The 27,950-nt window shown below is 42.4% G+C and overlaps 1 protein-coding gene across 1 annotated transcript in view; it reads left to right on the top strand.

Annotated features, from left to right (window-relative positions):
- Positions 1–1,226: 1,226 nt before the first annotated feature.
- Positions 1,227–27,950, top strand: part of LVRN (laeverin) — a 40,099-nt gene continuing 13,375 nt past the window's right edge. Inside the window, exons 1-12 of the mRNA XM_050913387.1 lie at positions 1,227–1,825; positions 9,492–9,634; positions 10,811–10,950; positions 13,124–13,250; positions 15,458–15,612; positions 16,977–17,090; positions 20,058–20,201; positions 20,521–20,586; positions 20,726–20,791; positions 22,455–22,624; positions 24,050–24,126; positions 27,100–27,239. Of these exons, the coding sequence (XP_050769344.1) occupies positions 1,227–1,825; positions 9,492–9,634; positions 10,811–10,950; positions 13,124–13,250; positions 15,458–15,612; positions 16,977–17,090; positions 20,058–20,201; positions 20,521–20,586; positions 20,726–20,791; positions 22,455–22,624; positions 24,050–24,126; positions 27,100–27,239 (1,941 nt within the window). The remainder of the gene's footprint in view (positions 1,826–9,491; positions 9,635–10,810; positions 10,951–13,123; positions 13,251–15,457; positions 15,613–16,976; positions 17,091–20,057; positions 20,202–20,520; positions 20,587–20,725; positions 20,792–22,454; positions 22,625–24,049; positions 24,127–27,099; positions 27,240–27,950) is intronic.

Genomic DNA, 27,950 nt, shown 5'->3' on the forward strand with positions numbered 1-27,950 from the left:
AGTGAATGAAAAAAAAGGAGGGGGAAAACCTGCTTGTAATCCAGATTAAAAAGTGTCCGAGGCAATGGCACGCAAGGGCCACTGTTCCTGGCTACTGCTCCTGTTAATGGATGGCTCATGGTGATTTAAAAGAGGAGCTGCGGCTGAGCAAAACCAACAGGCAAGTTTTACAAGGTGACAAAGGTTTAAATTTGCAGTCTCGCTGGCAATCCACCCTCAACCCGGCAAACCCTTTAAGTATGTGTTTAACTGGGAACATGGGATTAATCCTATCGATTGTAACGGGGTTAACTATGTATGTACAGCGTGGTGATGTTTATAGCCTCAGCTGAACTACGCAGGGAAGTGAGGCTCTAAACGAGGACGATTTATCAGAAACCCACTTTGGCAGTGCTTTTTTTATGTACCAAAGGTTTTTCAGACTCGACGTCTTTCTCCCAAATCTTTTAACGTGTAGATTTCCCTCAAGAGACGATCCGCTCTAACCACAACAGTCTGCACACTTCAAGCAGTGAACCCCCATTTTCTCAACCTTTCTCTTGCCATTCCTCACAGCGGTGAAAAAGCACGAATACTCTAGGGTTTGGGTTTTTTTTTTTTTTCTTTTTCCGGCCGCTGCTCCCGCTGGGGCGCAGGGAGCCCCCAGCTCCGGCTCGACGGCCGCCCCCGGGTACCGGGGCTTTCGGCAGCCCCGAGCCACCGCCCTGCTGGGGGCGGCCCGGGCCGTCCCGTGTGCGCAACGCCGTCTGTCCGTGCGGTGCCGTCCGTGCGGGCAGGGCCGTTATCACTCATTCCCGGGGGTCCGCAGGCACGGACCCCATCCACCATCACCGCCCACCCGCGCCGCCGCCTGCGCCCCCCGGGCTTTAGGAGCCGCTGCTCAGCTGCCTGCCGTCGCGCATCCCCCGCAGGCTGCTTGCTTAAGCAGAGGGGAAGGGGGCAGCCCGCGGGCGGCACCCGGCTAAGGCGGCTCCCCCGCCGCCACGCTGCCTCTGCCCGCCGCGGCCCGCTCCCGGCGAGGGAGCCGGGGGTCCCCGGGCTGCCCACCCCGCCGGAGCAGCCCTCCCGTCAGCGGCTTCCCTTGGGAGGGGGGCCCATCTCCCCCAGCCCGGCCCGGCCCGGCGCGGCGCGGCGCGTCCCGCCCTCAGAGGCGCTCACCCCCCCCCGCGCCGCCGCCCCGTAAGTACCGGGCGGCGCGGGCCGCCGGGCGGCGCAGAGCGGCGGGGATGGGTCCCCGCGGCGGCCGCGGTCTGTACGTGGGGCGGAGGGCCGCCGCCCTGCTGGCCGCGCTGCTGCTGGCGCTGCTGGCCGCGCTGCTGGCGCTCGCCGCCCTCTACGGGCGCTGCCGGCAGGAGGCGCCGCCGCCGCCGCCGCCGCCCCCCTCGCCCGCCGCCCCCGGCCCCGCCGCCGCGCCGGGGCCCGCTGCGGGCTCCGGCCGGCGCCTGCCTCGCCACCTCCTGCCGCTCCACTACGACCTGGAGCTGTGGCCGCGGGTGCGGCCGGGCCAGGCGGGGCCCTTCGCCTTCAGCGGGCAGGTGAACATCACGGTGCGCTGCCGGCAGGACACGGACGCGGCGGTGCTGCACAGCTCCGGGCTGCGGAGCCGCGGGGCCGCCGCCGTGCGCGGTCCCTTGCCCGAGCCGGGCGCCGCCGTGGAGGTGGCGGGGCTGCGGCAGGAGGCGGCGGGCGAGGTGGCGGTGCTGGAGCTGCGCGGCCGGCTGCGGGCCGGGCGCCGCTACGTGCTGCAGCTGGGCTTCCAGGGCCAGCTGGAGGAGGACCTCGACGGGCTCTTCCTCACCCGCTACACCGACCAGGGACGGAGCAGGTAGGCGGCGGCGGCCGCCCCGGGGGCCCCGCGCCCCTCCGCCGACGGCGCCGGAGGTCCCCCGGCCCCGCGGCGGGGTCACCCGTGGCATGGAGGCGTCGGACGCAGCTCCGGCAGCCGCTGCGTCTCCGCAGACAGTGTTTCGGGTGGTACCAGGGCTGGGCGGCACTTGCGGGAGCCGCTCGCTGCCTTGGGTGGCAGGAGAGACGGTGGCTCTGCGCGGCGGGGCTGCCCGCGGCGGGGTCAGCCGCTTTGCGGGGTCCGCACCCTTTCCCCAGGCGTGCATCACGGGCTGCAAAGACAGCTTGTCAGAAATCCGGGTCTGTGCTCCGTGATGGTCGCTCTCCTCTCCAGAGAGCACCAGCTAGGTTGCCCTGGCTTTCCTTCAGCAGCTGACTTGATCCACAGCACCGGCTCCTGGTGGCTTGGAAAGACCACGCTGAGATGGTTTGCAAAGACCTCCTTGTTTGCAGAGGCTGGTGAGGAGCTGCTGCTCCGGAGTTAGTCTGGGAGGGCTTACTGAGGGTCTGTCAGACAGAGATCTGTCTTTGGCGGAGGAAAGAGCCTATCTATATCTCAACTGGTCAAGCAACGTTTTCTGGACAATGTCAAGTCTCTCCTGCGCCTTTGACTGGCAGTGAGGAGTCAGAGAATACTTACACCTAGTTCCTGGGAGCTGCGGTCCGGCTCGGAGCTTCATCCTGGCCCCACACATGTCTGTGTAGCACTGACAGCTCCTCTACCTGTGTCTGTGGGGAGCATGTCTTTATCTAGAACCCAGGATTTCGGATGTGTATTTGGGCATGAGTTTAGAGACGTTGACCTCAGGCAGTTTCAGAAGCGTGGTGGAGGAGGATGGGTGGCCGCTTTAGACAACTGGACTTTGTAGGTGCTATTGCGCATGAAGTTGTTTGGCTGTCAGCAGACAACCGATGATTTCCTTAGTGAGTGCTATTAGGATGCTTTCCTTTTTATTTTCTTTTGAACTGCAAAATCAGTACTGGGGCAGTGTGAGCTTATCGAGCAGTTAATCATCTAAAACATATTTTCACCCTCAAAATAATGCTTGCTTTTTTTTTTTCATTAGGAATCTTCTCAAGTTGAATTGCATTATAAACTTCTGGATGTGAAATTTGCTAAAGAAAAAAACTTAAGATTATGATTTAAATAGTTACAGCGGAAGACAAGTTTCTCAAAATAGGTGTTTAAAGAAGAGGCAGACAAATTGCTTATTTTAAAGTTATTTAATTTTTAATGATTAAAGATGTAGTGAATTGCTGAGGATCAGCAATGCGTGAGTCAAAAGGAAAACTAGAGTTAAAATTCAAGTGTTCTTGGCTCCCAGCCTATCGATGAGTCCACTAAAGTAAACTGTATCTCAGCAGTTCATAGACTTCTTGTTCAAGCAGGTAATATTCAGTTACCTGCAAGATGCATACATGCAAGTCCCTGTATAAGTAGTAATAATATGAAAACACAAAATAAAGTTAATAATTTTTATTAAAATGGAGGAGGACTGTGTGGTTTTTCTGCAACAATGAGTTGGCTTTTCAACTGCCAGCTCTTCTGTAAATCTTTACTGATACCATTGTCTGCCACATCTGGAAGATTTAACTTATGCAGACTTTTGGTTTTTGTTTTTTTTAAAAAGGAGGTAAGTTGGTTAGCCTTAGAGAAAAATGAAGTATGGTAGTAAGTATTTTTAGGAAATATATTCTGTTTTTCTTCACTTGCTATTTCTTCATTCACTGGTTGTCATTCATAGGATTATTTGTGCAAATCTTGAGTTAAGGAAAATCTAGAACACTGCTTAATTTACATAATTTTAAATAAAATCTGAATTAGTAAGACAGGAACAAGCACTTAATTACTTAATACTGTATCAGTGTGCTTTCTAATGCTGTATTAATTCAATCAAGTCCTATCTGAGAAGCACTGAATTAGACTACGACATTTTTTGATTCAGACTGTGTAAAATTCAGAGGGTCCCAAAAAAAAGCTATTGTCAGCTGTGCTGCCACAGTAGAAAATAAGAAAAAAAATGTTTTTAAATAATTAAAATAATGTCTCTAGTTCAATTTCCAATTGTTTAGAGGATTTATGACAATTGTTCCGTTTCAGTCTTAGCTCATCACAAAGCACTAACGAAATGTGAGACTGCAGTCTGGTTAAAGAGTTGCCAGTGGTGCTCAGACACTGAAATAAATCAAAGAAAATCCACTGATTGCAGATATAACATATTGTTTTGGTTACTTGTTCCTACCCACATTCCTGATATTCTTGAATGGATTTTGCATATCTTTTCTGCTTTAAAAAGGCTTTCTCTGAATCGAGAGTATGCAACAGTCTCTTGTTATTTTTTCCTTCACTAAGAATTGTCATCAGTTTACCAGCTGTTTCCTAATCTGATGGGGTCCAGTTGCACTGAAGGGGTTTTGCCTTCCTTTTTTTTTGGAGGACATATGTTTTGAGGGATATAGTCTGTAAGTTCTAGCAAGCTGTTAATGATGGGAAAAGTTGGATTCTAATGGATTATATAGATCAGGAGTGATTTAGAAACATTCAGTGCCCGTCAGCTGTCAGTACAAAGCCCGCTACTATTCTGCGAGGAAACCACGATCTCCACCAGACTGTCCTGTAGCTCTTCTAAAGTGACTTGTACCTGGGTCCGGCAGACCTTTGGGGTCTGATTCCTGCATAGGCTTCTGACTTCAGCACCTAACTTAAACCACCAGCTGTAACAGACAATGTGCTACGTTTATCTACGGTCATGCAGACTCCTGTATTTCTTGCATGCACTAGAAGTCTTAGTGGTTTTTGTAGTTTGTGCTTGTGGAAGCACTAGAGACCTCTCGTTTCAGAAGAGTTTAAGCAGAGAAGGGCAAGCTTTCAGTAGACAGCTAGATCCTAAAGAGAAGCGAAGTCCCTGAAATGGTTGTTCCATCTGGGCTTTGGCACTGGCTTTTTTCTTGGTCAGATGTCCCTGTTGCTCTTGGCAGGTTGGCAGAATTAGGTAGTTGACACAAAGTACTGTTCCTTGTGCTCTCTCCAAGTCGGAGCCAGAGCACGCTGGCAAGGTGGTGTGGGAAAGCTGTTCGCAGAGGCAGCTATTTTCAGAAGTGCTAACCTCACCTCTGTGGAAAACAGAATAAACCAAACTCAAACTTCACTGAATTTCCAGCACGGAAATTGTTTGTTATCAGTTTGATCATTGATGACTACATATGTTTTTACTGTTGGTGACACTTTGTACTACCAACCTGATCAGGTCTTACACACAAAGGAAAACTCTGAAAAATGGGAGTTCTCTTTGTGGGTTGTGCACAGCCCATGTCTGCAGTGCTTGCAGGAGCAGAGGAAGTAAAAAAAGAGGATGCTCCCACTTCACCAGCCCTAAGTATTTGAAGGGCCTTCCTGTTGAAATGGGGAATCTGTATTCTGCATATAGCTGGGAGAGTCCATGCCAGGATCTGGGTAGGCAGAAAGATACAGAAACCACCTTTGCCCTTCTCTAGCAGCGCTGGCTCAAACATATACGATGCAGGAGGATCTGCATACAGATCTTGCACTGCTGTGAATGAGCTTATGTATACCACTCCAGGGTTAGAGGATCCCTGTGGAGTATACCATAAAGTGCAAGCTGTATGTCATTGTTCACATCAGTGCTTCAAAATCCTTTGAGAATTTTGCTTGGTAGCCACTCTGCACATGTCCTATGCAACTGCTATAAAATACTTGACTGGATAGGGCTGGTATTAGCAGGCATTCCAAAACATAATCAAACACAAAATTTGTGCTGATTTTTATCAGTTGCTTCTGCACCAATTACTACAATGAGGACAAAGGGGATTAGAACAGCATCGGTATAGTTAATTGTGCCTCAGAGCAGGGGATCTGAAGTTCTTCTTAGCTCTGTTTTATATGAGTCTGTGGGTAAGACCATCAAAGGCATGGGACAGAAATCGGAGCAAATAACAAGTTTGGTGTTTCCTTGGGCTGCATGTTAGTACTGAGCACCGTTCACCTGAAAAAGGGACTGGGTGTTGAGGACAGCTGCTGCACGGAACAGGATTCTGCTCGCTGTAAAACTCCCTTACTTTGAGCCACTTCAGGGTTTGTTTTACAGTTTAATTCTTACATATTTTTAAAGTGGAAGAAATCAGATATAAAAGATGTTAACACAAAACCCCATTATGCTATCAGTATTACAAATAACATCATTTTACTGAGAAGGCATTTTTAGAAGAGTAACCTTTTTTTCATCGACATAAAACATTTCTTCTACAATTATTCTGGGTTTTTTATCGGGTGAAACAGCATCCACTAGGTGTTCATGTACTACACAGGATGCATTCCTCATTTTCGTTTTCTTGTTTTTAGATGCTAACTGAAAAAAAAAGAATCTGTGTAGTATAAATTGTCAAAGGTTTAGGCTGAGATCCTGTTATCTGTTTGTTTCTCATTATTTAAAAGTATTGTGGCTTTGATTTTATTTTACTAGAGGAAGGAGGCATTATATGATACTTATGAAAAAAGAAAATGAAATCTATGCACAAAACTGTAGGCTTAAGAGAGGAATTTATTTGTCTGCTTAGGCAATGTTAGGCTTTTTAAAAAATTAATTTCCTTTTGGATAATTTGTTTTATGGTAATATTGCAGTGTGGAAAAAAGTTTGCTAGTAATTCAGTTCATGCTAATACCTTAACCTTAAAAAAACCAAACCCAAGAAAAAAGCCCCAACAATGACTCATTCTGACAAATGATATGAGGTAATGTGTGTTTGAAACACCAGTTGTTTGTGTAACATGCATGAAACATTCCCGTTTTACTCTTTTATTGGGAGTCTTGCTGAAAAATAACATTTCATGTCCTCATATTTCTTTCTTATCATGATGCTTTTTGCCCCATGTATGCTATTTTGTATTCTTGAACAAGAATTTCTTGTTTCAATTCCAAATTTGCTAAGTGTCTGCATCAGTTTCTGCTGTTACAGAGCCTCCCGAGGCAGTAATTGCACTGGTGTGGGGGAATTTACAGTCGTGGGGTTGCTCATTGTTTCCTAGAACCAAGCTGCGATTGATTGCACAACTGAACGTGCAAAAGCATACTTTGCTGCATGGTGAGGAGGAGATGCAGTATTTTCAGTGATTGTCACTTTTGCTGCTCCTGTGCAACCCTGGCAGAACTTTAAGTCACTTTCTGTCATTGGACAGGATAAAGGAGGAGAGGAGGTGATACTTCTGTCTCAGGTGGAGCTCCAGCTGCATTCAGCAAGGCAGCTGGTGGCTGGCACAGCACACACTTGACTCTTCAGGCAATCAGGTACATAAAGAAAATCTTCCTGCACTGACAGGCAAGAAGTCAAGTACACTGTGCTGCTCTCTCTCGAGCCATTCCTCACTTCAAAATAGACGTCGTGGTCCCAATAGTGACTATGCATCAACATGTGTTCAACATGGGTTCTTTTAAATGTCATAAGTTGTGTTACGGTACAGCGTCAGATATGTCTGTTAAATGCAAAATGAACCATGTTTTGAGAGTACAGTGCTTTTACGCAGTCATCCTGTTGATATTAACTCAGTTCCCCAACATCAGCAATGAGGATGACATAGTGTAGATGAGCTGGAGATGCTTTCAGCGCTGGGTTGATTAGATTGGCTTTGAGCAGGGTTAGACAGCAAAGCTGTTAAAATGGCAACAGCCAAACATCTTTCAAAAGAAAAGGGCTCCTGAAGGGCTGGCCTTGGGAACTGGGTGGAAAGCATTGCTGACTTCTGTCGATGGAAGGAGGAAGCTACTTTGTTCCTTGGGTCAGATCGCACATAATGCAGTATGTCTTCTGCAAAGTGATGTAAATATCAATGGAAACCTAATCCATTCATTTCAGGTACCAAGAAAAGGGAGTCTTAAAACATGCAACCTTAGGTTTTTGACATGGTTCAGTGCTGCAGATCAGGATCAGGCGCTGTCATGCTGTGCTTGTAGGGTAGATCTGACTCGTTACTCCATTGTGTAGTGCAGATCTGTCTTATTACATACTGTTACTTAATGTATGGATGCTGTCCTGATGGCTGCTGGCTCGTTTGGGATGTCTCTGTGCTAAGTGTAAGCCTTTGCGAACCTGGTGTGAATATACTGTTAGGGAACACCTCAACTATAGCTGAAAAACACTAGCCCTGTGATAGCGTTGATGTCACTGAAACAGGAGATTATGCCATTCTTGTATGCCCAGCTGCTGGCTACTACTTGGCTGACAGGTATGGAGCTTTGAGAACCATTGCATGCGTATTTTTTCTAATTCCTGGTAAAGATGCCCTAATGTGAACAGCCCACATGTACAGCTCTTCCTTGAAACTTTGGCCACGGGACCTGGTGATTTGTCTTTTGATTCCAACCAGCGTGTGTCGCAGAAGAGTCAGAGATCACTCAGACAGATCTGATTGAGAAGTTAGTTTATTGAGTTCTAATCAGTAAATTTAGTAATATTTTAGTAAATATTTTATGTAAAATATTTAATAAGTACAGATGGATTGGCGATCAATGCTCTACTATTGACTATACTTAAAGTATAGGATATGGGATACAAAGATTATCGCATAAGCTTGCTATACGTATCTTAAATGTTACATGCATGCAAAAAATGTCACTTGCCAACCCGTCAATGTCTGGTGTCAGGTAAGGGATCTCTGAGCCTCGATGGATAACCTTGAGAGGCATCCCTACTCAAGGGGAGATCACCGCCGTGCAGCCTGCTGCTATGGAGGGAGAGCTCAACGGACCCTGATGGCTGCAGATATTTATAGTGTGAAGTCATTGATTTGTAGTCAGATTTTCTGCTGTTAATGCAGTTTCAGCTGTTTATCAGCCTAGTCTCCAGCCAAACCTGTTTTTTGGGTGTGGTGCTGAGTTCTCACTGATAATCCTATTGTGTGAGGCTAACTTCGGTTAGGCCTACTTGCTGAGCGTCTGCCTAGACCAAAGTTCAGTTAGTCCAAACAGGAGGAGTGCATCCGTCACAGTGTGTCACAGAGATCTGCCCCAAGTGAGGCAAGGCTCCATAGCGTAAGGTAGAAAAGGATCCTCTTGAATGTTTTCCTGGGCTTGCCAGTGCGCTGGGACAGCACTGGTGCTGCTTTTGCTGGGGTTCTTCTCTATGTGATTTGACAGAAGTGTATAAGTGCACGTATATGCAGTTACCTAACAGTTATTACAATTTCTTATTAAAATGTACTGTTAAAATAAGAGTGCGTGCATTAGAGAGAGGAGCAGGTGTAGAGAGAGATTCTAATTATGAAATTAAAGTTGGGCATTGTATCACTTTTGAGCACTGGCCTGCTGCGTGCAAAACTTTAATCAACTCTGTCTTAATAAAAAAACTAGAAAAGCTCAAATATTTAAAATATGATATCTGGAAAAGGCCTGTGAGGAAAAAAAAAAAAGACCTAATTAAAAAAAGGCTGCTTTTCTCTAGAAGCATCCAAACTAAACTGCCTGTTGGGCATGGGGATTTAATCATGGTTTTAAATAATAACCAAACCTTTTCCAAATCTGCATGTCTATGTGATTCACTTCTTGCTTTTTCTGATTTGGTGTTTTTATGCACTGTATATTGATTTTGATCAGCTGTAGCATGCTGGATTAATCGTACTTGTGTTTTTAATACAGTATGCTGATTGCCTCCCAACTGGAACCAACGTATGCCAGGACAGTTTACCCATGTTTTGATGAACCTGCCATGAAGGCCACATTTAATATCAGAATTGTCCATGATCCAAGCTATGTGGCTCTTTCTAACATGCCTGCTATTGGTAGGTAAAGAGCAAGTAGACTTATGGGGTTTTTAAAAGGGTGTAATTTACCTGAACAGACTATATCATCCAATACAGCAGTGTTCTGTTGTCCACGTGCTAATGTCTTGAAAATGCACAGAAAATCTGTGCCTATGAGCTTAAAAATTTGGAGACAATTATTCATAATTAATATCTCTGATGGCAATAATTTCATAGTTTTGTCAGTTGCAGTGCGCTCTCCTCTGGTTGCTGGAGGCTGCATAGGGTTTGATTCCTGGCATTTACTGCTTCGTCAGTGTGTTTGTCTTACTGTGTGATGTCTGCTTAAAACGAAACGGCAGCCCCAGTATGCAAAGCCTGTAATTGAGGTATTCAAAGATTCCTTTCATTCTAAGTAGATTTTAGACCTATTTACAACATACAAAAAATTGTTTTACCAGGTGGAGACACTATAGCCTCCTGTGTATGTGCAGAATAAGAACGAGAGGACTATAAGGCTCTGGAGATGCTCCTCCTGTCCCTTGCTGGGATCTCGTGTGGGTTGCATGTGGGGTATAAGATTCCAAACAAATTCCATAAATTGGTATTCCTACAGAAATCTGTTGGATCTCTTGCCTCCTTCTTAATGGCTTTTTTCTGCAGTTCAGTGCTATGAATCTTTATTTTTCACCTAAATAATTTTCAGCCATAAAAAGGAAGTTTTAGGAGATTTGCGTGGAAGCTAAGTAACTTAGGAATTATAATAGATGGGATCTCTGTGAGGATTACTTGAAGCATTTTCTTTGCCTGAGAATCTTGTCCATGTCCCCCTTATTTAGAAGGAAGGTATCTGATTAAGTATTTCATAATTCTTGGGCACACAGGACCTATATTTGAATCATTTTAGAGATATGCAGCATGGGATAAATTGTCCACAGTTTACCCACATCCTAAAACTGACCCAGTTTGATATCCTTCCAAGACTTCAGTAAAGAAGCTCAAGAGTGGATTTTTGGTGTTTGTATGGAAGATCACGACTCTGATACATGGCAGCAGCAACGAGTCTGGCTGCTTGCCTTCTACCAGAAACATATGAAGTTAGTGCAGAAATACAGCATATTGAAGAGAGGTGTAAAAAACCATGCACAAAACACAAAATTCCTTGTTTGTTATGAAAGAGCAATGGTTTGAATATTTTTTTGATATTTTTCCTAGATGTATCTGAAATGAAGGATGAAAATGGAAGTCTGTGGACTGTTACCACATTTAATACTTCACTGAAAATGTCAACTTACTTGACTGCTTTTGTGATTTGTGATTTTGATTATGTCACCAAAACCGAGCGGGGAAACGAGGTAAATATGAGGCTGCATAACGCATTATAGCAGTTTACAATGGAAGTTGGCTCTGTGGTGCATCATGTGCTTTAGAAGATATCACAGACATTAACTATGCTTTCCATTCCAAAACTATTTGCTTATGTGGCAAAACTGCTAACATTTTTCCTGCAGATATTTCTGCAGAAGGCTTTCCTTTAAGACAATTAGTTTATTGTCCTGTCCTGTTCATTTCATACAATTCCACAAGTAGGTATGGGCTCTGTATGTTAAAACTTTAGGAGCAGCTACTCTGCAGAAAGTACTGGTCATAATTCAGGGTCTTATCTTCTTAGCTGTCTTAGTTGGAAAAAATACCCATTTCCACTGCTGTGACAAACCACTGAAGTTCAGTGCCTTGTTCTTCAAGGCCCTTTGAGGAGCAGCGTCATGACATCAGTAGGAGCAATACTATGCTCGAAGCATTTTGTATACTAGTATTTTAACCTTTTATTCTGCAGTGGGCACATTTTTTAGCCTCCAAAGTGACTGTTTTGCATTTGAAGCTTCTTTGTCAGTGAGTATTCAGTTTTGCTCTTGCACTACAATGGCCAAAGCTTCTTGAGGGAAGCTGTAAAAAAATATACTCCGTTGGCACCAGTTGTTTCACTTTCCTTCTTTTACTGAAAGTCAACAGGGAAAAGATGGATCAAGTTGTTCCAAAATAAATAGTAAACTCAAGCATAAACCTCTTAAGGGTAGCATATACTTGCTGTCCTTAATAAATGAGAGCGCAGTGTTAGCTTCATGGTTAGTTCACTGTCATCCGACTGGGGAAGGGTGGGACAAGGTGAGAGAACAGTGCAGAGGTGACCTAGGAAGCACAGTATTAGCTCCTTTTTAAAGTGAAGATTGGACTTGGTATGTCATACCTGCTGTCCCCAGTATAGAGCATGTTGGATGCTTATGGCTCTGACTGTGGTGCCTTTTTCTTGGGCTGATGTGTACTGACAGGAGTCAGGAAAGCAAAGCATTCAAATGAGCATTTTTCAGAGGGAAGAGGCATCACCTGTGTTGTGTGAGATAGAGGGAAAAGGGTATTTCGCCCCTTGGTTTCAGACAGAGATGGTCAATTTATGCCTCCACAGTATTTGTGTGAGCATGTTTGTTGCGTCTGTTTTGTCATTTCTGGTAAGTAATTTACAACCCGAAACACTGGTATTATAACTTAAAGCTCTTACTAGGATTAGGATTTTAGGTCTGCCCATTGTCTTTAGGTTTTGCAAAATGAAGTGATCTGGTCTTTGAATCTCCTCTGAAGCCTCAGCTGAAAAAAGGGGCTCAGAGGCTGAGGATACTCTGTTGACTGAATGTGCTCTATTTTTTCCCTTGTAAATTAAATCCTGATGCTTCCCAACTGTGCTCTTAGGGTTTGGCTGTGCAGCTCCTTGTGAGACCTTGTATTGCATTTAGGTGCAAGAAATGCGGGGGTTTTTTAGCTGCTAGGCACCTGGGGAGTCTTGCATCCAGAGACATATGATGGAGACATAAACCTTTTCTCAGTCTACTCCATCACCTTGGGCAAGCAGCTGCCCTTTTCAGTGCCGTGACAAAGCAAATGAGCACAGGAGGGGAAAGCTTTGCTTGCTGCTGCTGTCTCCGTTACTCAGAAGTACAGGTGTCATCTGCTCAGATGTCATCTGCTCTCTCCAGCGGCAATGGGAGCCCAGTGGTCTGTTTCAGGCCATGAGAAAGTTCAAGAGGAGAGATGTGTATGTTTGGACAGCAAATGCTTTCTGAACATCTATTTCTCTCTATTCAGGGAAAGAGCAATGGGCTGAAGGACAGTTTGTCACTGAGACTCACTGACTGGAATACATTGGCTTAAGATGTGTGATTCCAAATAGTTTTACAGCATTTCCCATTTAATAAAAGAAAAACCAGGAATCCGTTTGTCCCGGCAATGTATAGTTGGATTCAAATCTTGGCCCTTTTGAAGTAGTGGAACTCTCTTAGATTTTAGCAGGATTAGGCTCTGTGCCACATTTTGTTAGGTCCAGCAAAACTTGAGTTGGGATTTTTTTCATTAAAAGATTCATTGCATGATCTGGTGTGGACAGACAGCATTTTCAAACAATGATTCACAGAAAAGAAGCAAAGAAAATGAAAATATGAGGGTTGTCTAAAATAACGCTTCCTTGTTTTATTGCAGATACGTATTTGGGCTCGGAAAGAGGCTGTTAAAAATGGGTATGTTGACTATGCTTTAAATATCACAGGCCCAATATTTTCATTTCTGGAAGACTTACTTAACGTCAGCTACCCTCTGCCAAAGACAGGTGAGATTACTTATTTTCTTAAATGGACCAGAAATGGCTGCTGGTGGTGTAACATTCACAGAAGCAGTGGGTTCTTTTGCAGTATTCTCTTTTTACAGCTTACCACATTCATGGAATAAAACCCCTAAGCTTTAACTCACTGAATTCTCCTTTCTGCATCATGGCTCTTATTAACCCGTAACTCAGCACTCTTACCTTCACATCCTACTCTTTCTTTTAAAGCATCATTTCCTAATAAAGGGGCAAGATGGGACTACAAAGTGGATAGAAAGGAGTTGTTCCATCACTGGGCTGTTTCTGGGATGCATAGACCATACTAGGCAAGGATGTTGTAGTCCCTTTCTCGTCCTAGTAAATCCATCCTTGCTGTAACCCATGTCTCCCCAAAGCATTCCTTGCTTTCTTCAATATGTCCCTGTCTTACCTGTGAGTTGGCTGTATGTTCCTGCACATTCCTTCCCAGAAAAAAGACTCCTGCAGGAAAACATTGTTTCTACTTAAAATGGACATCAGGTAAGTCAGTTAAGTCATACTTCAGTCAAGAAAAAGGGGTGCCATCATCTGTACAGTTTGTCCACTACTCTGTACTTGGATTCCCAAGGGCTTCAGCATGAATATTATGGGGAAACATGCTCTTTTAAACAAATTGGTAGAATACTGAGAGCACAGAAGGCAGTTCTTATTTAAAATGAGTTTTGGACCTGCCCATGATCTTAGCAGATTGCAGGACTGGGGGGGAAGAATTTCCCTCCTTTCTTGACTAGGTAATTTGTTGATTTGTCAAAACTGTATTTTGGCATTTGAAAGAAATAAATTTTCATCTGTGTAAATGTATTGTCTCCCAGTGTTTTTAGAATAACTTGCAGAATTACTCACTACACTTCTTATGGAAAACATAATATATGCAGTCTTCACTCTTTAAATTTTGTTATCTTAGTAATCATACCAGCTACTCAAGGGCTGTAGAGAATTCTGTTTCATGCTTGTGTTCTTCTTTTTAGCAGCAATGTCAATACATTAATTCATTAGTATAAAAATATTACAAAATTGAAGTAGAAGAACAGTATTGCAGGCTTCCTGTTAGGTAAGATTTCACCTTCACAGAATGCTGTAATACCATTACAATCCCCACTGTAATGTCGTGCAATACCAACTGCATTTCCCACTGACTTTCTTTGAAGTTCTGCTTAAAAATCAAGAGGATCAGATCAACCAAGAATAGCTTCTTGTAAATGCTAGAGATTTCTACTGCGAACTCAAAATGTGAAATTAAGAATAAACACATTTAAAATCAGGGATATTTAAGGGTTTGTCTTCACCTGATTTTAATGCAGTTATAAGTGAGCTCTCTTGTTCCAAGCTGGCTGGATGAAGGCTGCCTCACCGGAAGTGAAGTACCTTTGCTGTAAGCCTGAGGCGATAAGCCCCGCTGAGATGCAGTCTAGCTTTGCTTGGGTTCAGCACCACGCTTACATTAACTGCTTAGCTTTCAGGCTGGAACTGGCTCATGGTCAGCTAGTTTGGAGTACAAGCTTGTGTCTGCTTCCAAAATGCTCTATATACCTTTTCCAAATTTTGCTCTTTGCTGCTGAGTTTAAACAGTATATCTTTCTTTGAGATCCTTGATGTTTCGTCCAACTCACATTTGAACTGGAAAACTGCTCCCTGTGCATAAGGCAGAAGGGGAGTACAGAGGTAACAGCCATACTGTGGAAACAAAGAGATGATGTTTCAAATAAGAGTGGAAAGGATCCCTCTACTCACAGAGCTGACAGAGCAAGATTTTTTTAATCAGTTGGTAGACTGAAGAAAGAGGTAAGTATGAGCTTTCCCAAACACGGGAGAAACCCATACAGAGAAAGATTTCTGAGAGCCAGAAGTGAATATATTCTCTCCTAGCGTTGGTAGAATACAGCCTTCATTTTTGTTCAAAACATTTGTATGTACAAGATACAGTACAGATCTGGGCTTTGTGGGAATTTATTATGTGGGTCCCTGAAAGAGTGGCACTCACAGATGGAAAGTATGACAAGAAGAAATTTCACAGACCATTTGCAAGAGTGTTGCCATAATATCGCAAAGAACCACTAGAATGTAGTATCCTTTAATTGCACACTGAACCAGTGTGAGCATTAAAATCATGTAAGCATTTTATTTCTGAAACTTTTAAAGATACCTTTTTTTTCCCTCTGTTTCAATCAATTTAGATCTGGTTGCACTGCCTGATTTTGGAGCAGGTGCTATGGAAAACTGGGGGCTAATGACTTTCCAAGAATCATCATTGATGTACCTCCCAAGTGATAAATTCACAAGCAGAAAGGCAATGATTGCCGTAGTCCTGTCACATGAGCTAGGACACCAGGCATGTGGTAAAAAATTCTGTACATTTATTTGCCTATGAGGTTGTTTCCTTCTGGTTGCTGATGATGCAGTCACTGATTAGTAGAAGAAAAATAGTGACTTGACAGTAGGGAGCATGAGCACTAGAGTACTGAAAGACTATTTGATCATATGTTCTGCTGATAAATCAGTATTAAAAGCAGATTCTGTCATATTACAGACTGCATACTGACTGCATAAGACTCATCGATACAAAACTGTTAATGGGCTACTTTTTTTTTTTTTTTTACACAGTACCTGAATGCCATACTAGAAAATGCTGTAGGGATGTAGGAGTGACACAGTGCTCTCTATATACAGTATACTTAGTACTTTGGTGGGAGAATTAATGGACCTCATAAGTATTCTTTTGTAGTGGCAGTGCGTGGACATATTGCAAAAGGCATTTGTTTTTCTGTAAGAAACAGCCTACAGTATGATAGAACAAAATTAACATGAACACATTTTACACTGTAGCTGGACCTTTGTCCGCTTTTTGTAGAGATTTTCAAAATTTTTCTTATTTGGTTTGGAATGGTAATGCAATTTCACTTTTTTATTGACTATGTTTAATTTACTGTTGTTTGCCAGAGCAACAACTGTTTGCACTTAGTCAACAAAGTTAGCGAAAGAGTTTAACTTGGCTAGTGTACTTGTATGCCCTTCTGACAAGGTCTGTGACTTTTCAGACCTTCAGATGAACAGAGTATTTTTATTGCAGGCCAATAAAACAAATGTCAGTACTTAATTAAACTCTATTTTAAAACAAAGTTGTAGTTCAAGTTTGTAAGAATTAACAAATAAAATACAAATCCTCAAGTGATCGGTTCTTTGTTAAATATAAACTGCCAAATATGAGTGCGTAGCAGCTGTATTGCTTGCCAGGATAGGGATTTGCTGATTTTGGAAATGGTTATTTCCCCAGTTCTGTTTATCATTCCCCTGACAATTTCCTTTTGTTAATAACACGGAAAAATGTTTTTGTAATTGCCTGATAAATACCCTACTTTTAATCATAGCCTGATATGATCTTTTAGATATTTAAATTTTATTGGGAAGTGTTTAAAATTACATAGAGTAAAAGAATGACATAAAGCACTGACATCCATACTCATGGTATGAAATTGTAGATGACACAATTAAAAAATAACTGTCCTGAACCTCTGACTTTTTCCAAGGTGCATCTTTTTCTACTGAATTTTCACTATCTGAAGGAATATCCAGCATTTTATTCAATTGACGTGTACACATTAAATAAAGTTACTGCAGCTTAGGTATGTGTGTTTAAGCTGCAAAAATGAAAGCAGCAGTCCAAAGAGATGTTGAGACATTTTCTTTCTGTTTAAGTGGTTTGGAAATCTGGTTACAATGAGCTGGTGGAATGATCTATGGCTTAATGAAGGACTGGCATCTTACTTTGAGCACCTGGGAGCTACCTTTGTTGAACCCAAGCTTTCACTGGTAAGTACTAACGCTTACTGAAGTAAGATAAAGTAGCAAAGTTCCAGCATGTACAAAGAAAAGGAAGGTGCAGGAGATGGGATTTAATTAAGCCATGGTATTAGTAACTTAACTCCTCTGGGAAAGACCAGCAGGTCTTGATTCTTCCCTGGAGGGTCTCCATCTGCTGGGGGCTGTGATCATACCCAGCTCTTCTACAGCTGGTGAAGAGGACGGCTGGACAGCTGTGATTCTACAGCGACAAGGAGTTGGTGTTTTGCCCTAGATCTGTCATGTAGCAAACCCAGCTTTCTCTCCTGCGTTCTGTAGCTGATGGTTTGCCTCCCTGCCTGTCCAAGCTCTTTTCCAAGCATCCCATACCTCAGGTTTCTTTACCAGGCAGTGACTAAGTTGGGCCATTTTGAGTCTGTTTACCCCACTGGGTCCATGGATGTCTGGTTGTAGATAAGGCAAATATAATGCACAGAGCTAATCCGACAGCAGGGTAAAACTCCTTCCCATTCCGCCCAAATGGGAATAAGCATAAATCCCATAGCATATTAGAAAACTACATCCATCATTAAACTCTGAGAGAGGAGGATAGGTGCTGCTAATTGTAGCCATGGGATGAGGTGCACTCGCCTGTGCAATCATAAATGTCTGTGAACAGTGCCCTCAGCTTCTGAAGAAAGGAGAAGCCTTTAGTCTGGGCAGACCTGAGACTGCAGTCAATCCAGTCTGCTTTTTATTTGGCTCAGATGAAATACCACTTGTCACTTTCCTTTTCTAATTTACCAAAGTACTTAATTACATGCTTTATTGGAAACTAATACGGGCATGTCAAACAAATTCTGTCAGAAGGATTTTTAGGTCATGGGATATGCTAACCTTCTGCTCTGAACTTCAACAACAGCTCACTTTATTCTCTGTAATGCAGTATTTTAATGTCATTGAAAAGTGTAAAGGCCACCAAATTTTAAATTGGAAATAAATCCTTGTCTCCTTTTTAACTTTAGTCTTTTCATTTAGAAGCTTGCCTTTCTAAAAATCAACAATTGCCATTTTATTTGTGTCCATAGAGTAAATTTTAATACTGGGCAGTAATTCCATTTCATAAATTACACTTATGTGATGTGCCTTGGAAATCCAGAGTAAATTACACAGGTGTGAGAATACAGGGCTTTCTTGTGCAGTTTTGTGGGCCGTACACATTCACAGAATCACAGAATGATTGAGGTTAGAAGGGACCTCTGGAGGTCATCTGGTTGAACCCCCTGCTCAAGCAGGGCCACCTAGAGCCAGTTGCCCAGGACTGTGTCCAGATGGCTTTTGAATATCTCCAGGGATGGAGAGTCCGCCACCTTCCTGGGCAACCTCGTGCCAGTGCTTGGTCACCCTCAAAGTGAAAAAGTGTTTCCTGATGTTCAGAGGGAACCTCCTGTGTTTCAGTTCGTGCCCATTGCCTCTGGTCCTGTCACTGGGCACCACTGAAAAGAGCCTGGCTCTGTCCTCCTTGCACCCTCCCTTCAGGTATTTACATACCTTGATGAGATCCCCCTGAGCCCTCTCTTCTGCAGGCTGAACAGTCCCAGCTCTCTCAGCATTTCCTCATAGGAGAAATGCTCCAGTCCCTTCATCATCTTTGTGGCCTTTGCTGGACTCTCTCCAGTAACTCTATATCTTTCCTCTGCTGGGGAGCCCAGCACTGGACCCAGCACTCCAGGTTTGTCCTCACCAATGCTGAGTAGAGGGGGGAAGGATCACCTCCCTCGACCTGCTGGCAACACGTCTCGTAATTCAGCCCAGGATACCATTAGCCTTCTTTGCTGCAAGGACACATTGCTGGCTCATGTTCAAAGCTTTTTTCACAAAGCTTCTTTCCAGCTGGGTGGCACCCAGCATGTACTGGTGCGTGGGGTTGTTCCTCCCCGGCTGCAGGACTTTACGCTTCCCCTTGTTGAACTTCATGAGGTTCCTGTCAGCCCATTTCTCCAGCCTCTCCAGGTCCCTTGGGATGGCAGCACAACTCTGGTGTATCAGTCACTCCTCCCAGTTTTGTGTCATCTGCAAACTTGCTGAAGGTACACCCTGCCCCATCATCCAGATCATTAATGAAGATGTTGAACAGGGCTGGGCCCAATATTTGTCCCTGGGGTACACTGCTAGTTATTGGCTTCCAACTAGACTTTGTGCCACTGATTACCACCCAATTACAAACTGAACCCTGAAAATTAAATTTACTGGCTGTTTAGAAGGAGAAAAATTGGCCAACAAATTTGATCCCATTAATTGGAAGCCTGTGTTCTTCTCCTTGAGAAGCAGAAGTGCTCGAAGTGGCCTGCAGTGTTTTACAAATTTAGGTTTTTTTCTTTACCTTTGTAGTTGTGTCGTTTTCCATCCTGTCTTAGGACAGATACTCAGCTGGGGGAAACTGAATCCTCATTTGACAAAAAGAGAACTTCACTGATTTACACCAAAGGAGCCATTTTCCCTCCATATTTCTCACTAAGTGACAGCAGAAATGCCGCATAGTTAAGCCTTGCTACCCTCAGTAGCTTAGTTTTTAGGTTATTGCTCAGGGTTGCAGCAGGAGAAACAGAGAATTTAGGAGGAAAATGCTGCCATATTAATGACATACAGATGTAAACGAGATACACTTTGTCAGTTTTCAGTATTTGTTCATTTGCTGTTTAGTGTGGTTGGCTTATTTTTCCCTGAGGATTACACTGTAATTGTCAGCTAGTCGGCTGTAGTCAGCTACAGTCTTCTCAGATCTAAAATTTTCACTGATTACTAATGTTGCATGTGTAAAATGTTAGGATCGGGTATGTAGTCCCTTTTGCTTCAAGGGAAAGTTGGTGTGGGGGAAAGGATCATTCCTTGTTTATTGACAGACTATTTCTATTAGGGCTAATCCCATAATCTACATTCTCTCCTGAGAATAAGTATTTTCTGTTCAGCTCACTTAGATTTGTCTTTTTCTTGCAGGATAAAATCTTTTATGATCGTATTGTACAACCCGTCTTAAGGGAAGACAATGAAATAGGAGTTCGATCACTGTCAGAGAGTGAAGACAAGATCAAAGGATCATTTTCTTTAATGTCTCTGTTTGACAGCATCACGTACAATAAGGTTAAAAAATATAAAATTCTTCCTGTTTCTTGTATGTTCTACACTAATGGTACAAAGTAGGTTTGAGAGGAACTGTTGAATTACAGTGCTTTTTGTAGATTGTTTTGTCATTCAAAATTTGTTTCTGCTGCACACACAAATTTATTGGATGTTGCAAATCTATTTGGCTATGAAAGAAATGGTGAAAACATTTTTAACCTCTGAAATATGAAGCGTAGGAGTAGCCTAACTTCTCTGGAATAGAGTTTGAAAAAATACTGCAATAATAATAATTGCAATAATAACTCATGTTTTCTCATAGCTTTTTTTTGTACTCCAGGGGGCTTCTATTACCTGGATGCTTTCTGGTTTCCTGACTGAGAAGTTGTTTATCAGAGCACTTACTGTAAGTTTGAAAAACTAACGAACGGCTTCATCTTGATTTATAAGTTTGAAAATGACAGTTGTACAAATTGCTGTTTGCCTTGTGGATGTTTTTCATTGAACCCTCATGAATCCTGATGCTTCCGTTTGTTTCCGTACAGTCATATCTGCAAGAATTTTCCTTCTCAAATGCTAACCAAGATGATCTCTGGACCTACATACAGATGGTACTCATTTTATCTCTAGTATTCTTGCTCTGGTGTTTGCCACAGTCCAAATTTAGGGCACATAGTATTTGTAGAAGACTGCACTGGAATTTGGCTATCCCTAGTGCAGTCTTTCTCTCACAAAAAATTTGCTTTGCTGGCTCTTTCAGCTAATGTCTTCACAAGTGTTTATCTGGCTGCTTTACTGCACCTGAGATCAGTGGAGCTAAGTACAAGGAGTAGAGAGATGAGATGGGAAATCAGGGCCAGGTGGAGTTTTGAGTTTCATGGAGATTGCCTAAGCCTACATGAAATTGCATAGCCTATTCTTCTGGAGCTTAAGTTTTGCCAGATCAGAGTGTGTGATGCTCTGGCCTTGATGATCAAAGATGCTAATATGCCACAGATCCAGCAAATTCTATACACAGAGCAGTAGCTCGGTGTTTCATCCTTTGCTGGTTTTGGCAGAAATCTGAATAAGAAAACAGGTGCTAATAATGGGTTTATTTTTTTTAAATTCCACTTTCCTGTTCCTCTAAAGAAGGCTTCCATTGTGTTGCAGACTCAGTCTTAGGTTAAGAACGAGAGTGCCACAATTTCAGATATGCAAGGCTGTCACATCTTTTAAGCCAAGAGGGACTGTACCAATTCACGCTAGTTGGGACTCTAGCTTAGTATCTTTTTCAATTTGTCTTTAGTATTCAGTTTGTTCCTCAGGCAGTCACTTAAAAATCTTTGTGTTACAGCAGCTTTATTTGAGTGAAATTAATGTGGTTTAATCCCAGCCGGCAACTAAGCACCACACAGCCGCTCGCTCACTCCCCCCTCGTGGGATGGGGGAGAGAATCAGAAGAGTAAAAGTGAGAAAACTCGTGGGTTGAGATAAAAACAGTTTAATAGGGAAAGCAAAAGCTGCACACACAAGCAAAGCAAAATTGGGAATTAATTTACTACTTCCCATCGGCAGGCAGGTGTTCAGCTGCCTCCAGGAAAGCTGGGCTCCATCACGCGTAATGGTTACTTGGGAAGACAAACACTGTAACTCTGAACGTCCCCCCCTTCCTTCTTCTTCCCCCAGCTGTATATGCTGAGCATGACATCATATGGTCTGGAATACCCCTTTGGTCAGTTGGGGTCAGCTGTCCCAGCTGTGTCCCCTCCCAACTTCTTGTGCACCCCCAGTCTCCTCGCTGGTGGGGTCGTGTGAGAGGCAGAAAAGGCCTTGACTCTGTGTAAGCACTGCTCAGCAATAACGAAAACATCCCTGTATTATCAACACTGTTTCCAGCACAAATCCAAAACGTAGCCCGTACTAGCTACTATGAAGAAAATTAACTCAATCCCAGCCAAAACCAGCACATTAACAAATCAAGTCTGTCACAGCCATACAGGCATGTAACTATATTAACACTAAGAAGAGAAAGGTTAGCAGTCAGGTTATAAGAATGAAAAATGTCATCTCAGTATTTCATAATTCCTAAAAAGGCTTATGCTGTCTTTATTATAATGTCAATAATGTCCTTTGGACTTTGTTACATTGATTTTTTGCATGAATCCAAGACCAGCAAACTGCTAAGCAGTTGTATTTTCTCTATGTGTTAGAACAACCCCTAGAGAGTTGCTGAAGCACTATCAGTAAGTACCTGTTTATCGTAAATATTTCTAATTCCTGTTTCTCTTGCAGGTTGTAGATGCACAGGATGAAGTTCAGTTGCCAGCATCTGTAAAACAAATAATGGATTCCTGGACATGCCAAAATGGGTTTCCAGTTTTAACATTAAATCTAACCACTGGCACAATCAGTCAGGAACAATTTCTTAATAAAAAGAATGCAAACAGTACTGATGCTTACAAGTATGTTTAGCTTGTGTTTTTATTGTATGTTTATACTCACTTTTTTGCAGGAAACTTCAGTTAGGACATTATGTTTTGACCATCTGATTTTTTAACTTTATGTTTTTTCTTGTCACGAGCTGTCAAGTAAAATCTGTTTGAGACTTGAGTTTGTAATAGTTCTGCAAGCTGCTTGTTTTGCCAAAAGGTTGCTTTCCTCTGGAGTAGTGACTTCCAGCCACAGAATGGCTTTGTAAGGACAGACACAGGCCATGAATAGGTTGCAGGGCAGGGGTTTTGCCTGGCATTCTCTTCTTTCCTCATCCCTGAGTTGTACGGACTGGGGACCTGGATGAACCATGCTGTAGCTTCTTTCCAGTGCACATATTCGGAGTCTCTTCTGCTTGGCAAGGATAAAGGGGTTGCATTTCAGTACTTACATAAATGACCCTTTTGTCAGAAAGTGCCGAGTACCTGACATGCAGCTCTAAAGTTCCTGTCAGTAAGCATTGCCAAGTGCCCGGTGCTTTTGAAAGCTGTGCTGCTTATTTAGGTGCCTAAAAATGGTGACAGAAGGAGCTGCCTTTAGTCACCCACTTTGGAAACTCATGGCTAGAGTTTGAACTTTCATGAAATTCAGCAGTTGTCATGAGTGTTGGGATGCATGGACAGGGCCCACGAGATGAGTTCTCACACGAGGAAAAAGTATAAAGGAGAGCAAAACCCAAAGCAGTTTTTCCCTGGCTGCTACTGCTGGTCATACAAACAGCCAAAACAAATTTTGATGAGAACCACAGAGTTTCCTTTGCTCCCAGGCTCCAGGAATTGCAGAGCATTAGTCCATTCAGCGTTTTTGGTTAGCTCAGATAAGGAGTTCCTAGCTACAAATGTTAAGTCCTTTACTGTAGTTAGCAAGAGGCAATACCATGTGAATGTAAGAAAATCCAGGACATGTATTACAGAATTTTTCAGAGTTTTGAAACTTTCATCTGTTTTCGCCAGGAGTTTTACATTCCCTCAGAAAGGAAATTACAGTTGTCAGAATTACAGTTGTATTGCTTGCCTGAGGCCTTTTTTAGTAGATACCCTTCTGAAAAGGGTTCTCCAGAAATAGGGTGAAGTGTAATAAGGGAGGAGAATAAAATTGTTGCCTGAAGGAAAGCCAGAGCACAGAGATACAGTGGTATTCAAACACCTAGCATCGAACAATATCCTAGATATGGGTGCCTATTTAAAGCCGTTCTAAAACTCCCTTATCTTTGATGAACCTAAGTGCTGATCCAGCATAAGTACCACCATCTGATGAGGTTTTGTGCATCAGGGAGGAGAGAAGGTAGATGGAGATTCTTGTAAGAAAGAACTCATCTGCAATCTAGTTTAGCATCAGCTGAGAGGGTTTTTTTAAGCATAAGAATTAATTATATTATCTCTTTTGTTTTTGTTAAGTCACACATGGATTATTCCTATTTCGTGGATGAGAAATGGATCATCACAACCCTTAATGTGGCTAGATAAAAGAAGCAGTAAGTAGTGTATTTGTTCACACATGCTAAAACCAAGCTGATAAAACCACACCTAACTCTTCTAAACAGAGGATATATTCGAATTGAAGAAGGAGATAAAACTTTATTACAGAAATGTCTATGTTTATCTGTTGTGCTAATTTTGTGTTACAATAGCAATAGATTTTCAAATAGGTTAATATATTGGTTTTTTCTATGTTGCATCAAGTTTCAGTGTATGTTTTTAACAGTATGGTAGAACGCATATTATGAGTAGAGATTTCCACAATAATTCTGATTTTGTCATTTTGTACACAAATCCAAACTCTTAGCTCCTCATGCTTCTGTATTATTCTTACCCCAGCAGATCCCATTGATGTTAATGACAGCTGTGATATATCAGAAAATGATCAGCTCAAGTAGTAGATACAAGACTGAAAAAATTAAAACCAGCTGTGTGAAATAACCCAACATTGTCACACATGGATATCTGTAAAAACAGAAAATTAATATTTTCAACACCGTTTAGTTTAATTTGTTTATGCAAATTAAATGCAAAAATACTCAAAAGAGTAGGATTTTTTTTAAGTTTTAAAGGCTTATAATAGAAAAGTGAATTTATGGGCATCTCCAATCAAATACAAAATTCAGTTCTTTCTCATCTCCGTGCTTTCCAATAAACAGCTATATTTTTTTGAGAAAGAAGAAATGTGATCATTAGAATGAGGTAAAAATTTTTCTTTGGCAAGTCAGCCCTGAACTCCATCAGGTTTTGAATCAGTTACAAGGAGATGCAGAGACTGATGTGTTTGTGGTATGCTTAAGAGGAAAACTACAATATACTGTATGCATATTGCAGCTCTCCACCCTCTGTTTGCAGTGATTAAAAGCTACTTTCCCTCTTTTTCAGGCAATAAGATAGCTTGAGTGATCATTTCACAGTATATGGACAAGTAAATAAGCAAACTGTGGGTGTTTATTCCTCTGAATGCTTTAAAGTTAAATAAACCAGTGATTGCTAAGGTGAAAAATTAGAAGATTTGTGGAAAAGAATTGTTAGGCAGCACTTGTTTGGAAGGACTAATATCATGCGCTAAGTTTGTATTATTGAACTAATACCAATTCCGTTTCCTCACCTGTCATGTGACTTAAGAGCTACAGAAGTTATTAAAAAACGCCATCATGTTGCATCTGCCTGAAGGGACTATGATAAAATAGAAATTCAGTCTTTAAAACACATTCCACTTGTATTTGAAAGCCATGTATCGAACTTACCAGACACTATTCAGTCAAGGAACTTGCATTTACATTTTAAGATTAAAAAAATAATAATTTTCTTTTTGACTTTTTGATGCATAAATAAACCAAATGGTGTCTTACAAAGGTAGAAATGTTAAGGATAATTTTAAAATTCAGTTACCATTTTGTTTTTGTGAGATTGAAATGGCATCTGGTGGAGAACTGTTATGCTGTCATTCAGAGGTATTCATCAGAATGGTTTTGGTAAATGAAAATGAAGGATTTGGTACAAAGTACAGTTTTAACTTGAATTTTGGAATAGTTGCTGCAGTGGCATAACAATACATAAAGAGGAAACATCTCAAAACTGATTTTGCGTATGTGTATTTTTGCTGCAAAGAGTGCTGCAGGAGCTAATTTATGTCACTTATAAACAGGTTGAATAAAACTCCAAGCTCCAAGCTGGGCTGCTACCAGCAGCCAAGTGTGTTCATTCAGCGCTGCACTGTACAGTGTTAAAAGCCTGTCCTGTTGGTTTAGGGCTCCTCAGACAATGTCTACATACTTAGCTTCTGTCCATATAATTGTGTTGGTCACTGTCCGTGAGTGAGACGTCTGCACAGCAAAAAAAGACACACTAGGAGGATGGTGCTGTTATGATAGAACATGTTTCACTCAGCCTGGGGAGTGGAGGAGCATAGTTTTGCTATTTTAGCTGGATCTAAAAGTGCTCCTGATGATTAGCAGAGCATTGAACCAATATGCCATTATAGGGGAAGTACTGCTAGTACCATATTCTAGCCACCCACGCTGTTTGTGAATGGTTAAGCCAGTATCTGTCATGTGCCACTTTTCCATCTCATTTAACTTGTGAAGATGACTGAGAACAAATCCTGTAGTACTTGCTCTGTCAAAATACATTGAAGTCTCAGTCTTCTGTTCAGAGTAAAGCAGTGCTGGGTCTAGACTACTCACCAATATTTATTGTCTTAAGAAAGTTTGCCTTCTTACATCAGGATGATCGTAGCCAGTTTAAGCAGCATTTGAATCCTCTTCTGAGGAGGCAGCTTAGAGCCTTCAAGGCTGCACTGGCTCCTTCAGATGTACTGTAGGCTATCAGGAGCAAGTAATCAGACAAGCACACATGAAGTAGGTAGTAGCGAGATGAAACGGGACTGCAGAAGGAGGCCTTTAGTGAGTCATGTGACTCAAAAGGACTACAGGACTATTTTATTTAAAATAAATTTTTTCGATTACTTGTCTCTTGCATAAACTTAGCTGTTTTGCTTTCCTTGATCTCCATTTCTGTGAATAGTGGTAGGTGGTCAGTTCTTCTGTAAGGTACTGAGCGATGTGACTTGGAGCAGCACTGTGAGCAGGAGGTGTGCTGGGAATGCGTGCCCTGCAACAGGCATGTGAGGGTATTGATCCTCATCCAGACTGTTTATTCTTGGGTAACCTTTCTGAACGCTCCCAGCTGCCTATGAGCTAAAGGGTAGGAGCAAAGTGGGTCTTCAGCCTCCCCTTTGTCATCTCAAGGTGCTCAGTACCTGAGGGGTCAGTTGCTTGTTGAAGTTCTTCTGCTGTGCAGAGCAGAGATCACAAATGCACTGAGGTTTTGAGGGATTCTCTTTGAGTCCAACCTGAAACTTATGTCTCAGGTCTCAGAGGAGCACTGAGTCCAGTGTTTATAAATGCAAGAGAATTTAGCAGTGTGCAGAAAATAAAATGATACATTTTAATGGCACTTTACAGAAGTGTTTCCTGAAATGCAAGTATCGGAGTCAGAATATGACTGGATCCTGCTAAATGTAAATTTAAGTGGATACTACAGAGTGAACTATGATCAATTAAACTTAAAAAGATTAGCACGCTTGCTTGAAAATGACCCAAAGGTAAGATCATGTTTGTTTTCTCAAGCTTATAAACAGATTCTTTCCATGTATTTCTTCTTGCAGTTCTTACCACTAATCACATTGATGAAAACCTGGAATAATGAGAAACTCACGTATCACATCATAAGAAGAAATGATCCACCGTTGCACCACTAAAGTCACTGGCAGCCTTCCATAGTGGAAGAGGAACAGGCCCAAATAGTTTCATATAAGCGTGAAAAATAACTTTACATGAGATGGCATTCTGTCTTCAAAGTTGTCTTAACAGCTTGTGGTTCTCCCAGTCTCTTAAATTTGGCTCAAAGAGTTATCGGTATGGATGTGTTATCTGCTGTTAGGTAACCACGGAGAAGGAAAGCTGGGAGAAAGCTTTTTATTTCCACATTTACTCAAACCACAGTATTTCTGCCAGTCAAATTTCAAAAAAAATCATCTAACTTGGGTTTTGGGGTTTTTTTTGGTGGATATTTTTCTGAGAAGTTCCAATCAGTTCTACTTGGGCTCTTTCAGTCCTCTATAGACACTATAACTCAGAGTAGATTTCATTCCACCTCTGACTTGCCACAGCTTGGGCTGAAGGGGAAAGCGGTACAGAACAGCCTATGCCTGTGGCTGTATATGGGGTTGCATAGTATTTAATGTTGCCTAACCCTAGAGTGAGCCAGAGACTCCAGTAGTAATGTCTGCTCATTGGTTTTGGTAACAATGGTG

Source organism: Gymnogyps californianus, chromosome Z (assembly GCF_018139145.2).
Source record: "Gymnogyps californianus isolate 813 chromosome Z, ASM1813914v2, whole genome shotgun sequence".
Lineage (NCBI taxonomy): Eukaryota > Metazoa > Chordata > Aves > Accipitriformes > Cathartidae > Gymnogyps > Gymnogyps californianus.